Raw genomic sequence first — 13,203 nt, 5'->3', positions numbered from 1 at the left:
TGTAAATATTTTTTCTGTTTGACGACAAACAAGCTCAATTTGAGAAAAAATATACAAATAAGATTCTAGTATATTTTATGAAATACTTTTAATAGTTTTATAAAAAATCATTTTCATATTATTCAAATTATCAAGTGCTTCATTAAATGAAATAAGTTGATGATTTTGTACATATGCCACTATGCTTTCTAATCGTCTATGTTGTTCACAATCTAGTTTTTTAATATCTTGCCAAGTAAATAGGATTTGATTTTCTTCTTGCTTTAGGTTGAAAACAGTATCCCAAGCATGTTCGTCTTTATTCATTTTTATTAATTTTTTCTAAAAAAATTACAAAATTATTTATACCTTTTTTTTAAAAATACTTACTAAATACCTTATATTAAAAAATTACTTAATTTTACATTTGATATACAAATTATTTTCAATTAAATAATCATTAATGTCAGCTTTTTTTATAAAATTGCAATATCCATATCCACAATTTTCTCCATCTTTGGCTGGTCGTTGAAAAGAAACATTATTCTCAGTAATAAAACTTTTTTTAATTTGTTTACCATTTGGTCCACACAGTTTAAAAGTAATAACACGAATTATAAAAGGCCATTTTAAAATGGTATCATAAGGTGAGGATCTCATTACTATATACAAACCAATTTCTTCTTCCTTATGGTCATCGCATTTCATATTGATATTCATTTTCATTAAAAATTGATAATTTTTATAATAAAATGGCACACTATAATAAACTTTGCTTTCATTTTTTAATTGCTCTTTAAAATTTTCAAAAATCCATATCTTGCTGCCATAACCATTATTGTTGTGCATTTCTTCTAAAATGGATACTCGAAAATCTAAATTCATTATTTTCTCATTATACAAACCATTGAATAAAATACTCGGATTGTTAGAATAAATGGTAAATGAAGGTCTATCAGCCATAATTTTTTTTACTAATCTAAAAAAATAAAAAAAATTAATAAAAAAATATTACAAAAATTTTATTTTCCAGTGGAACCTAAACCACCCTTTCTTTCTTCATCTTTAATCATTGTGATTTTCACTTCACGACAACAACAAGCCTCGATTTCTACTACATTTTTTAAAGCTTTAAATGATTTCACAAATCCCATTTGAGCAACAGCATCTCCACGTTTAATAATATAATCATCTTTTGAATGATTCATCAATATGACTATAGTTTCATCTTTATAATCAGCGTCTATTATTCCAGGAGAATTCAACACATCAACACCATATTTAAGAGCCATACCTGATTTTGAGTATATGTGTCCTACAAAATCTGAATTTATTAAATCAATATACACTCCAGTGCTTACTAAAATAAGTTGTTGTGGTTGAAGTATAGAATCCTTTGTGCTTCTCAAATCAAAACAAGCGCTCTTTTTTGTTTCATAAAAAGTCCATTCATGAGTATCTTTTATTTCAATCCTTTTAATCTCTTTTGATTCATAAAAAGACCATGGATAGCGTTTGCTACAAGCATCTCTCATTTTAATCATCTAAAAAAATTTTAAATACATACATTGTGTTTTTGTTTTAAAGAATAAACTACATGTTCTCTTTTTTCCTTATGAGAAACAATACAATTTTTAAAAAAACTTAATTTACAAAAAAAACAATTAAAACAAAACAAATATATTTTTCACAAAGTTCACAGTGTCCAAACCAATAATAATAAATTTCAAACTGTTTTAAATCCTTTTCGTTTAATGGTCTATTAAAACGTTCATTAACATAGGGCAATAAAGGCACACTAGTATTAAATTCAGTATTAATTACACTTAAATCCACATATTTAAAAATAAATCTTCTATTTTTTTTACTATTTTTCTATCGTAATCTTCTACAACTGAAGATTTTTCTATTCGAACACCACCATCAAAATATTTGTATTTTAATTTTACAATTTCCATTCTTGTTCTTTCAAAATAACAATTTTCTTACTTTTCCATTTTTTTGCAATCTAAACACATTTTTTATATCTCACTTTCTTGAGCAGAAGATGTTGATGAGTTCAACAAGTTTTTATATAAAATGGTAGTCATAACGAAATCATCACTATCTCTAAAATAGAATTAAAGTATCAAAGTACAAAGTTTAAAGTACATCACACCACATTTTTAAACTTTAAACTCTTTATAAGGAATTAACATTTTTTTTTTAAAAAACTTGTTTAGTACTTGTTTTTTTAATCTCTCTTTTCAACTCAAACAGTATAAAAGGAATTCATTTTAATTTTAAAATTTATTCAAAACACAACTAAAACAAATATGGCAGAGTTTGAAACTGTTTACTGCAATGATAACACCTATGTTAAATTTGCAGATTTAGCAGCTGCTACTTTGTGGCTTATTGAATTTAAAGAAGAAAAAAATGTTAAAGATAAACAATATTTCACTGTTCCTCTTAAACCATTAGCACAATTTAACTATCATAAAAAAGAATGATTTACAAACCAAAAATTGAGGGCTGTGAAATCTTGTTACCATGGAGATATAGAGAGATGTGCGATCTCAACAAAACAAATTATTTGTTTAGATCTGAGCTGAAATTAACAAAAGACGACAACACATTTAAAACGTCCAAAGGTGAAGTTACTAATAATGTAGTTTTTAAATTTAATCATAACAAAATGACCAAAAAAGTATTGCAAAGTTTGATGGTGAGTATGCAAGATGCTTAAAACAAAGCCTATTTGACAGTAGTTTACCCTAAAACTCGCATATTAAAAACAATCGAGTTTAACAGTTTTGATATACGATTAGCAAAAGAAGAGGACGAAATTCATGTTACAGAATACGAAAGATTGTTGGCTTTAGAACCAACTTTTCACAACGCGTTAATTAAAAATGGTGTTCCTAGATATTTGAATCAAAGTTTGAAGAGAGCTTGTGGTGAGCTTGCTGAAAGCGAAACTAAAAAAGCTAAAGTCGAACCAGAAGTACCAGAAGAAGACGAAGAATAATCTTTTTTTTGTAATTTTTTTAATTGAATTAAAAAACCTGAATTATAAAACTTGGTTTTCTTATCTTTACTTCCTATATAAAGGGTAAAAAAAATAAATTCTAGTTCATTTTTGAAAGAGAAAATGACTAGCAAACAACTCGACGAAAGTCTCATTAAAGCTGTTCAACTTTTATATCCAGATAATGAATTATATCCTATGTTGTTTGAATTTCACCATTTAAATAACACGTATGAAGAACAGCAAGACATATTTACTTATTTAAAAAATTTTAACTTGGAGTTGAACTTGGAAGAAGAAAAATACAAGGATTTGTATTATATCTTTATAGCTAAAGACTATGAAAATGTCCTTCATTTGTTTGAAAAACCTTCTCGTCGTTATATGATTTTTGCAGAACAATCACCATCATGGAGAACAAGTATGCTTGAAGTATGTCGCATGATAAACGGTGATTTTTTAAATATACCCAAAACAACTGTAGAAAAACAACATGAAGAATTAAAAATAAAACTAGAAGAGTTTATTAAAGTATATAAACTTTATTACAAATCAAAAAACATGGAGAAGAAATGTACTTCACGGAAAAGCAAACTGAAACCGTCTTTAAAGTATTATTTTTTGTTTCCTTATCTATCTAACAAATGGGAGTATGATAACTTGAAGAAAAATTGTAAACTATTAAATCATGTTTATCCAGCTTGCATGGACCAACCGCCTTGCTTTTCGTTTAACGATAAAGTTTTTCATAATGCTTATTACACCATTTATACACCTGCTCCTATTTATGAATATTTTATAGTAAAAAAAGTACATCAAGAAGGAGATAAAGTGTACATTTATAAAGCCTTTGGACGATGTAATTTTCACGAAAAAAGTTTAACAGAAATGTTCCCTACAGCTCAATGGTTTTTTTTCTTTAATAGAAACTTCAACATTTCAATGGTATTATACAGAAAAGAAGACGAAGTTTATAATTCTAATACTAACGAAATAGTATCGAAACAACCTATACACAAAAACACTAATTAAACCAAATATTATTTCACCGCGAAAGAAGGATTATAAACAAGACAATTTTTTTTATTTTTGTATTTTTTTTTCCATATCAAAAAGTTGATATACAAGATTATTTATTTTAAATATATTATTAAAACATTTACAAGTGTTTTTATTTAAAACTTTCATACATTGCATGTTTTCTTTTATAAACGTAATTAAATTTGCATATTTTTCCACACTCAACTCAGTTTATTGATCAACGCATCCGTTATTTATGAAACCATTGCCAAAATCTTCCAAGTACAGTGAAATATAAACGTTTCGTATTTGGCGCAATGTTCGTAAGAATGCTCTCTATAAATACTGTGCTGAAAATGTTCCAAACACAAGTCTTCGTTGTTTGCGTAAACAGGTAGTTTGGAGATTTTAGGAAACAAAAAATATGATAAATCAAAAGTGTAAATGTTTTTATTTTTTATACTTTCCAAAACATCTTTCTCAATATGACCACCTTTATAAAAGATTAAATTAAATTCATATTTATCAAATTGTTCTTTCAAATATGGAATTACTGAACTGCAAAATATAATCTCTCCAGTGTATTTAAAAGTAGGATAGTAGGATATTATTTTGACAATAATTATAAGTTTTTTTGTATTTTTCAGGTAATTCTTCCAATTTTATACACGGTATAACTTGAACATTATAATATTTTTTGTCGTTAAGTGACCTTAAACATAATTCACGAATGCAATGCTTTCTCCAAGGATGATTGTTATTGTTGCTGATGTACTCGATATCTAACAACCACAACTAAAAAAAAATGCTTTTTTATTAAAAACAGAAGCGTATTATTTTAATAAAATGAATAAAAAAAGTACAAAAAATCAAATTTTGAAACATTTTTTTAACATTTTTTTAATTAAAAAAAATGAAACGCGTTGATAGCATCATTAAAAAAATTCATAACAATTGCGCAGTGTGCGCGCTTGATGAAGTGTCTAAAAGATAAAAAAAATTATGAACACAAATCTTGAAATTCTTCACCTTCATCTGATCACGTAGAAGAAGAACATTTTAAAGATAAAAAATCATTTGATTTTTTACAAAATGTACTCGATTCAAAAAGGATAACATTAAATTCTTATAGTATTGAAAAATGTTTTAAAAACAGTCAATTTAATAATTTACTCGAATAATTTTCAACTCAAACAGTATAAAAGGAATTCATTTTAATTTTTAAATTTATTCAAAACACAACTAAAACAAATATGGCAGAGTTTGAAACTGTTTACTGCAATGATAACACCTATGTTAAATTTGCAGATTTAGCAGCTGCTACTTTGTGGCTTATTGAATTTAAAGAAGAAAAAAATGTTAAAGATAAACAATATTCCACTGTTCCTCTTAAACCATTCGCACAATTTAACTATCATAAAAAAGAATTGATTTACAAACCAAAAAATGAGGGCTGTGAAATCTTGTTACCATGGAGATATAGAGAGATGTGCGATCTCAACAAAACAAATTATTTGTTTACATCTGAGCTGAAATTAATAAAAGACGACAACACATTTAAAATGTCCAAAGGTGAAGTTACTAATAATGTGGTTTTTAAATTTAATCATAACAAAATGACCAAAAATGTATTGCAAAGTTTGATGGTGAGTATGCAAGATGCTTAAAACAAAGCCTATTTGACAGTAGTTTACCCTAAAACTCGCACATTAAAAACAATCGAGTTTAACAGTTTTGATATACGATTAGCAAAAGAAGAGGACGAAATTCATGTTACAGAATACGAAAGATTGTTGGCTTTAGAACCAACTTTTCACAACGCGTTAATTAAAAATGGTGTTCCTAAAAAATTGAATCAAAGTTTGAAGAGAGTTTGTGGTGAGCTTGCTGAAAGCGAAACTAAAAAAGCTAAAGTCGAACACAAATCTTCGTTGTTTGCGTAAACAGGTAGTTTGGAGATTTTAGGAAACAAAAAGTATGATAAATCAAAAGTGTAAATGCTATTATTTTTATACTTTCCAAAACATCTTTCTCAATATGACCACCTTTATAAAAGATTAAATTAAATTCATATTTATCAAATTGTTCTTTCAAATATGGAATTACTGAACTGCAAAATATAATCTCTCCAGTGTATTTAAAAGTAGGATAGTAGGATATTATTTTGACAATAATTATAAGTTTTTTTGTATTTTTCAGGTAATTCTTCCAATTTTATACACGGTATAACTTGAACATTATAATATTTTTTGTCGTTAAGTGACCTTAAACATAATTCACGAATGCAATGCTTTCTCCAAGGATGATTGTTATTGTTGCTGATGTACTCGATATCTAACAACCACAACAAAAAAAAATGCTTTTTTATTAAAAAAAGAAGCGTATTCTTTTAATAAAATGAATAAAAAAGTATAAAAAATCAAAATTCAAAACATTTTGTTAACATTTTTTAATTAAAAAAAATGAAACGCGTTGATAGCATCATTAAAAAAATTCATAACAATTGCGCAGTGTGCGCGCTTGATGAAGTGTCTAAAAGATATAAACATTATGAACACAAATCTGGAAGTTTTTCACCTTCATCTGATCACGTAGAAGAAGAACATTTTACAGATAAAAAATCATTTTATTTTTTACAAAATGTACTCGATTCAAAAAGGATAACATTAAATTCTTATAGTATTGAAAAATGTTTTAAAAACAGTCAATTTAATAATTTACTCGAAACTCCTCAACTTTGTCCTATTCATCTCAACTACTTTGACGATTTGAAAGAAATACACGGTGATAATAATGTAATAGAACTTTATAAAGCCAAGTTAACTCTTTTACTACTAGAAAGAGATATCAAACCTACTATGGATCAAACAGATGGTGATCAAACTGACGGTTTTGTGGATACGTTTACTACAAAAGTAATACCTACCGTCTCTTCTTTAATAGAAAAACTAGATGGTGCTTTAAAAAAGAAATCAGTTAAAAGAAACATTGAAGGAATTATAAAGGAAGGAACCAGCGATAAAAAAACTTTATTTGTTAATATATTACACGCTATTGAAACACTATTTATTACGAGTTTTTTTAATTTAGAAAAAGAAGAATAAAATGGCTACTGATGAATCTTTTTCTCGGTTTTTTAAAAATTCAGAATTTAAAAATTATTTATAGGAATATATGTTTTTGATGAACTAAGTCAAACAAAAACTCATATTCATATTATTCATCAAATGAAAAAAAATGGCTCCTTTATCATTTAAAACAATGAAACCACAAAAGAAGCAGGTCAACATTGGAGAGTGTTGATGAAAATAGACAAGGGTCATTTTTTTTGTTTTGATAGTTTAGGTGAAGAAAGTGTATTGCAACAAATTCCAAAACATTTAAGATTTAATAAATATTTGTTTGAAGCAGTAAAAGAAGTCAATAGCAATATACAAATCAACACTATTAACATCAACTACATTGAAATTGAAATTAATTCTTATATAAGACAATCCAATCATTTTCCTACAGAATGGACAGCAGAAAATCGTGAATTTTATTGGTTTACCAAATTTATTTTAATATATAGTGAAATCACTGGCAATCAAAACGTATTTTTTTCATACAATAAATTTCCTTTTCAATGGAATGTTAGTAGTTTATGTGGAGCATTTGCCGCTTATTTTGTAGCTCTAGTCTTTCGCAGTGAAAATGTATTATATACTGACCAAATATATTTACCTTCGTTGTGCAGACTGTTAAACTATTATTTTCACGAAGTAACAACTCTTCATGCCTCTTCACTAGTTCAAATAAATCTTTATTTATTTTTTCAATTTATTAAACAAGAACTCTTTCCACACCTTGATAACACTGCTAAACAACTGTTTGAAAAAGACATGCAGTTGCATTTATATATGAAAAAACAGGAAAATCTGGAACGTGATCTATTGTCTATGAAAACAAAACAAATTCCTTTGCATTATGATATTTATGAAAAACAAATATTGGCTCAAAATGCTATTAAAAGATTTTTAAAAGATGCAGGATTCTTAAGAACAAATTATGAAGCTACGTGGAACAAATTATCACTATTGGATATTCAAGCTATTCCATCTGTGATGAACAAGAAAAATATTTATTACATGATTCAAAATGAAATGAATAGGATTTATGCAAACAATTAAACACGATTAAAGACTGCCAATCAATTTTTAGATGTACCTATCGATGATGTCATGACTAAAAAAGAAATAAAAAGAGAGATTGCTTTGAATTTAATATAAACAGAATCATGAAGAGAACAACACGCACACTACTAGAAAAAATTGTCGAAGAAAAATGCGCTACATGCAATGGTTATGGTGAACTCTATTTCCTCGTATTAAAAGATAAAAAAAAGAACGCTTTATTAAAAAATTGTACCCTTCACGTAATAAATAAAGAAGTGTGTATATTTAACAGCGTTACTAAAAGAGCAGCCAAAATTCGTCTTCACAAGACGCAATGTTTAACTTGTAAAAGAAAAAAAATAATTACCATCAAACGATACAAAAAGAAACGAGAACAAGAAAAAACAAACAATTTTTTATTTGTACATATATATTCATTAAATAAATTAATATAATATTTTTTTACAACTATTTTTTTAAATATACTTCAAACACTTTATCCGGAGGCATATAAGGGTTGGCGGGTTTTGTAACAACAGGAACAGGAGCAGTTTTCGTTTTTTTGCCTTTCCACGCTTTTTTATACCGTATAACAGCGAACCCACTTGCAATGCGTTAGTTACATTTTTAGGGGTTATAAAATCAGCTAATCCTCTTCCTCTTGCCAATCTGCGTATCCTCTTTCTATTACTTTTACGTGTCTTAGATCTAAGATTTCGTCTTTTTCGCCTAAAAGCCATTTTTCTTGACAACGGATAACATACGATAAAAAATTTTTCAAAGGAATTTCAAAAGAATGTTCGTTTCTATCTTCATATATAAACACAATATTGAGATGATCATTGGAACGTGTTACTTTAATAATTTGTCTCTGTTTTAAACAATGTGTGAATGAAAAATCACCCTTTGCTTTACTATTCGTTTTAAATAATGAAATATAAAAATCTTGTAATTTCGGAAACGGATAATAAATCTCTACATAAGCTTTAAAATTCATTTTTTATGTCTGCTTCTTCGAGTAACCAAATGTTAAATGACTCTTTAATAACATCAACAAAGTCTTCATATACCATTTCAAATTCGTGGTTGATTTTATTATAAATAAAATCTATATGAGCGTTTTCGTTAGAGCGTGTGACTTTAACTTCAGTAAGTCCGTCCAAACGAAATACTAATTTGAAATTACCCTGGACTTGTTTTAAACTATCATTTGCTTCAAACTTGGAAGCTTCTACATTCATAATAGATTTATAAAATTCGTTTAAACAAGTTTTAAACTCCATTTTTTTTCAATAATTTTTTTGATCAAAATGAATTTTTGAAAAGAAAAAACACTATTAAGTATTTTTTTTATCAATATATTTTTGGTATTTTATTCCCTACATAAAAAACACCGTCATTGATATGCGATAAACAATATAATTTATTTACAATGTCTAAATTTAATATAACCCCTCCCCCCCCCCAAAAAAAAAGTAGATATTTTCAAGTGTCCGTTTTCTTTATCACCACTGATAATTTCGACGATACCGTTTTCATATTCATAAGTAAGTATATAATCACCAAACGCGCTCGTATCCGTTTGTAAATTTTTGAGCTTTTGATTCTGTTTTTCCATATCTTTTATCAACCATAGATATTCTTTTAAATTTTCTTCAACATATCCTCGAAATTTTTGTACGAAACATTTGTCACAATACTTTTTTATATGTGTCTTTCTTTTTGCATGTTTGCACACTTCATTTTTGTAAATAAATGTTTTACAGAGTTGAGCTTTTTTATACATGTTTTTTAATCCGATTAAAATATAGTTTTAAATACACCACCAAGTACGGGTATATGACCTAATAAGCTACCAAGGATACCTTTACCACGCGTTCTAAGTATACGTTTTCGCACTTTACCAATTAAAGAATGATGTAATCTAGGATGAGGTCTCGATTTTCGGTGAACAAAAATATATCTTTTAGCATTTCTATGACCTCTATGTCTTCTATGTCTCTTTTTTTTTTTAAATATTAAATACTTCGTTTCTTTGTTTATTGCGATCCACTTTTGTTAAAACAAAACGATATATCGGTTTTCCTACTCGATCCAATTTGCGATTTTGTTTATTATTTATATATTTGCTTTTTGTTTTTCGATAACACATCAGTGCTTTTCTACAAATTTGACGCTTTATTTTTTTTAAATTTTTCTTAGCTTTTCTACTTCTTAAAGCTCTTATTTCCGTATTATCAGGATCTGTTAACTCATTTTCATCAAATGAGGTCCTATCAAAAAATTCAAAAAAGGCATCTCTATGAAAAGGCCATTTTCCATCTACTGTATATTTGGGTAATTTAGATGTATATTTGGGTCTTAAGTTACTTTTATAATACGGAGGTCTTGAAAATAAATTCCGTCTTACAATCGTACGCGAAAAATCAACATCATCTGCAGCCATTTTTTTTTGACTTGTATTTTTTTATTGACTTGTATTTTTTTACTTACTTATAGTGTATATTTCTTATAGTGTTTATTTTTTATACGGCCGTATTTTTTCTTACTTACTTAACCTTACTTAGTCCTGACTTAGTCCTTAGCCTGCTTACTCACACACTCGTTCTCACACACTCCACATTACATCAGTGAGCGTTAGCCCCCTGCTCAGTGAGTGGTATGAGCACTCCCTGTGTTTACATAGAACTTTCTAAACTTTCTAGACATTACATCAGTGAGCGTTAGCCCCCTGCTCAGTGAGTGGTATAAGCACTCCCTGTGTTTACATAGAACTTTCTAAACTTTCTAGACATTACATCAGTGAGTATGCGTCCCCTGAAGTCAGTGAACGTATACCCCCTGCGTTAACATTGAACTTTCTAAACTTTTTAGACATTACATCAGTGAGCGGTATGAGCGCCCCCTGTTTTTAACATAGAATGATATGATATGCCTTAAGCGAGATTTGAACCCACGGCGGGTAAATGTCATGGCGTTTGAAACATAGTGCGGAATGCGAATGCACTATGCTACGTCGACGTGATGGTTCATGAAGTTTAAAATTTATTTAAATTGTTATTTTAACACTTTACGCAGAGACTTTTTTTCTTCGCAGAGTTTTTAAAAAGTTGTTTACTCTGTATTTTAATGTCTTTATTCTTGTTCATAAAAGTGGTATTAAAACTTTCTAAATTTAACTAACATGACACAGCATTTTCTTTTCATTGCATAAAGTTGCATTACTTTAGCTTTTATCTCGCATTAATCTGTAGAGATTAAATTTTATACATAAAAGCGTGTTTTTTGTTAACAAAATCAAATGGCACGAACAAAAATTGTTAGTTGAAATAAAAATAAAATGGTAGAAAATAATAGTATAGACTTAACGCAAGAGTTAGAATTTAATGAAGAAGTTATAGTCATCGAAGATGAAGACGATCAATTTAAAAGAATTTTCGGTGAAGAACAAAAGAAAGAAGATATACTCGACAAACAGGACAACGAGAATAAAAATATTCATTTCACAAATGAAACTTAAAAAAGTAAGTTGTAAAACTTTTTTTTTGTTATAAAAAACATCTCGTCTATTTTTTAAGTCTTTTTTTATTTTTTTAGAAAAAAAAAAAAAAAATCGTAAAAGATACGACAACAAACGAAGAAACATATTTTTTATAAAAAAAATTTTCCAAGAATACAATAAACTATAATTTTATTTGTTTCTATTTTTTCGTCTGATATTTGCTTCTTTTAATTGATGTTTAATATCGACATAGGATTCAGCACTATGAACCCAGCGTTTTATTCTTTTACCAACTCTTCCAAGTTTACGATTTGTTTTATTATCTTTATATCTGTTATTTGTTCTTCGTAAACATGATAATTTTCTTTTACAATTGCTCGGTAAATACTGATTTTCAGTCTGTGTCGATGTTGAACTTTGTTTTGTACTCGTTTGTGTTTGAACTGCTTTTTTTGTTCTAGGAACTGTAGTTTTTGTACGCGCCATATTGACAGTGTTTAATGATCTAGGAGTATATCTTACTTTAGGCATTTTATAAAAAAATGATATTGTTATATTGATAACTATTTTTATTTATTACAACAAACAACATGGTTTTTTTTATAAAAAACAACTATTTTTTTAGCCAAAAACGGAAAATATTAGAATCAATAAAACATGGTATCCTTTGGAAAAGGAAAAATTTTTAAATTGTTTATCAAAAAAGATAAAAAAAAAATACCGCTTGCCATTGTCGCACGTTACGATCCTGTAATTGGTAAATGAATAATTTTTTTTAATTTTTTTTTTAAAAAAATGTAATATTATTAATCACTTTTTTCTTTTTAGATTATTATTATTCTTTTCCTTCCAAACAAACGCCAGGCAATCGCAAATGATTTAATCGAAACGCTCAAAAAAAAGCAAAAGCTGAATTAGTCGTAAGTTTAACTTTACTGCTTTTATTAATAAAAAAAAAATATTTTTTTTAAAAAATGTTTCTTTTTTTTTAGAAACGCAATATTCAGAGAGCGAAATATTACGAATTTTTTTGTATATTTTTTTGTATATTTTTTCTAAAAAAAAAATTTTTTTGTAGTCTTTTTTTTATTTTTATATTTTTTATATATTTTGATATACAATTATATTACTATTTTATATATAATGGAATAAAAATGATTAAAGAAATAATGAATCACACAGCAAAACAACTCCATCATGAATGGAAACAATTTGCGTTTTTGTTGAATTTTAAAAGATGTGAAATAAAAAAAATCAATAAGAATTACATTAAAACATTTGATAAAATAAAAAAACGTTTTAACCGTATTTATACTAAGACAAACAAACAAAATGTTGGCAATAAAACATTTGTATTTTGTTTTATCCATATGGGAAGATAAAGAACTTTTATATAATATACAACAATGTAAATTATTTATATTCATTTATTTATATTAACTTTTTTTGTAATATTTTTAGCAAAAATAAAAAAATGAATTTTATACAAACTAAACTAAAAATAGCTGTTTGTTTACAATGGCAATGGGAATGTTTGG

At 27.0% G+C, this 13,203-nt stretch overlaps 1 protein-coding gene across 1 annotated transcript; it reads right to left on the bottom strand.

Moving 5' to 3' along the window:
- Nucleotides 1-1,001: 1,001 nt before the first annotated feature.
- LOC136082522 (deoxyuridine 5'-triphosphate nucleotidohydrolase-like) lies at nucleotides 1,002-1,514 on the bottom strand. Its single transcript, XM_065801928.1, has one exon. It carries the CDS (start codon nucleotides 1,512-1,514, stop codon nucleotides 1,002-1,004), a length of 513 nt encoding a protein of 170 aa, XP_065658000.1.
- Nucleotides 1,515-13,203: the final 11,689 nt, after the last annotated feature.

Source organism: Hydra vulgaris, chromosome 07, assembly GCF_038396675.1.
Source record: "Hydra vulgaris chromosome 07, alternate assembly HydraT2T_AEP".
In the NCBI taxonomy this organism is placed as follows: domain Eukaryota; kingdom Metazoa; phylum Cnidaria; class Hydrozoa; order Anthoathecata; family Hydridae; genus Hydra; species Hydra vulgaris.
This window is presented reverse-complemented; position numbering and strand designations above follow the sequence as displayed.

What these genes read in the sequence shown, in the direction of transcription:
- LOC136082522 (XM_065801928.1), bottom strand. Translation starts at nt 1,514, where the DNA reads ATGAGAGATGCTTGTAGCAAACGCTATCCATGGTCTTTTTATGAATCA.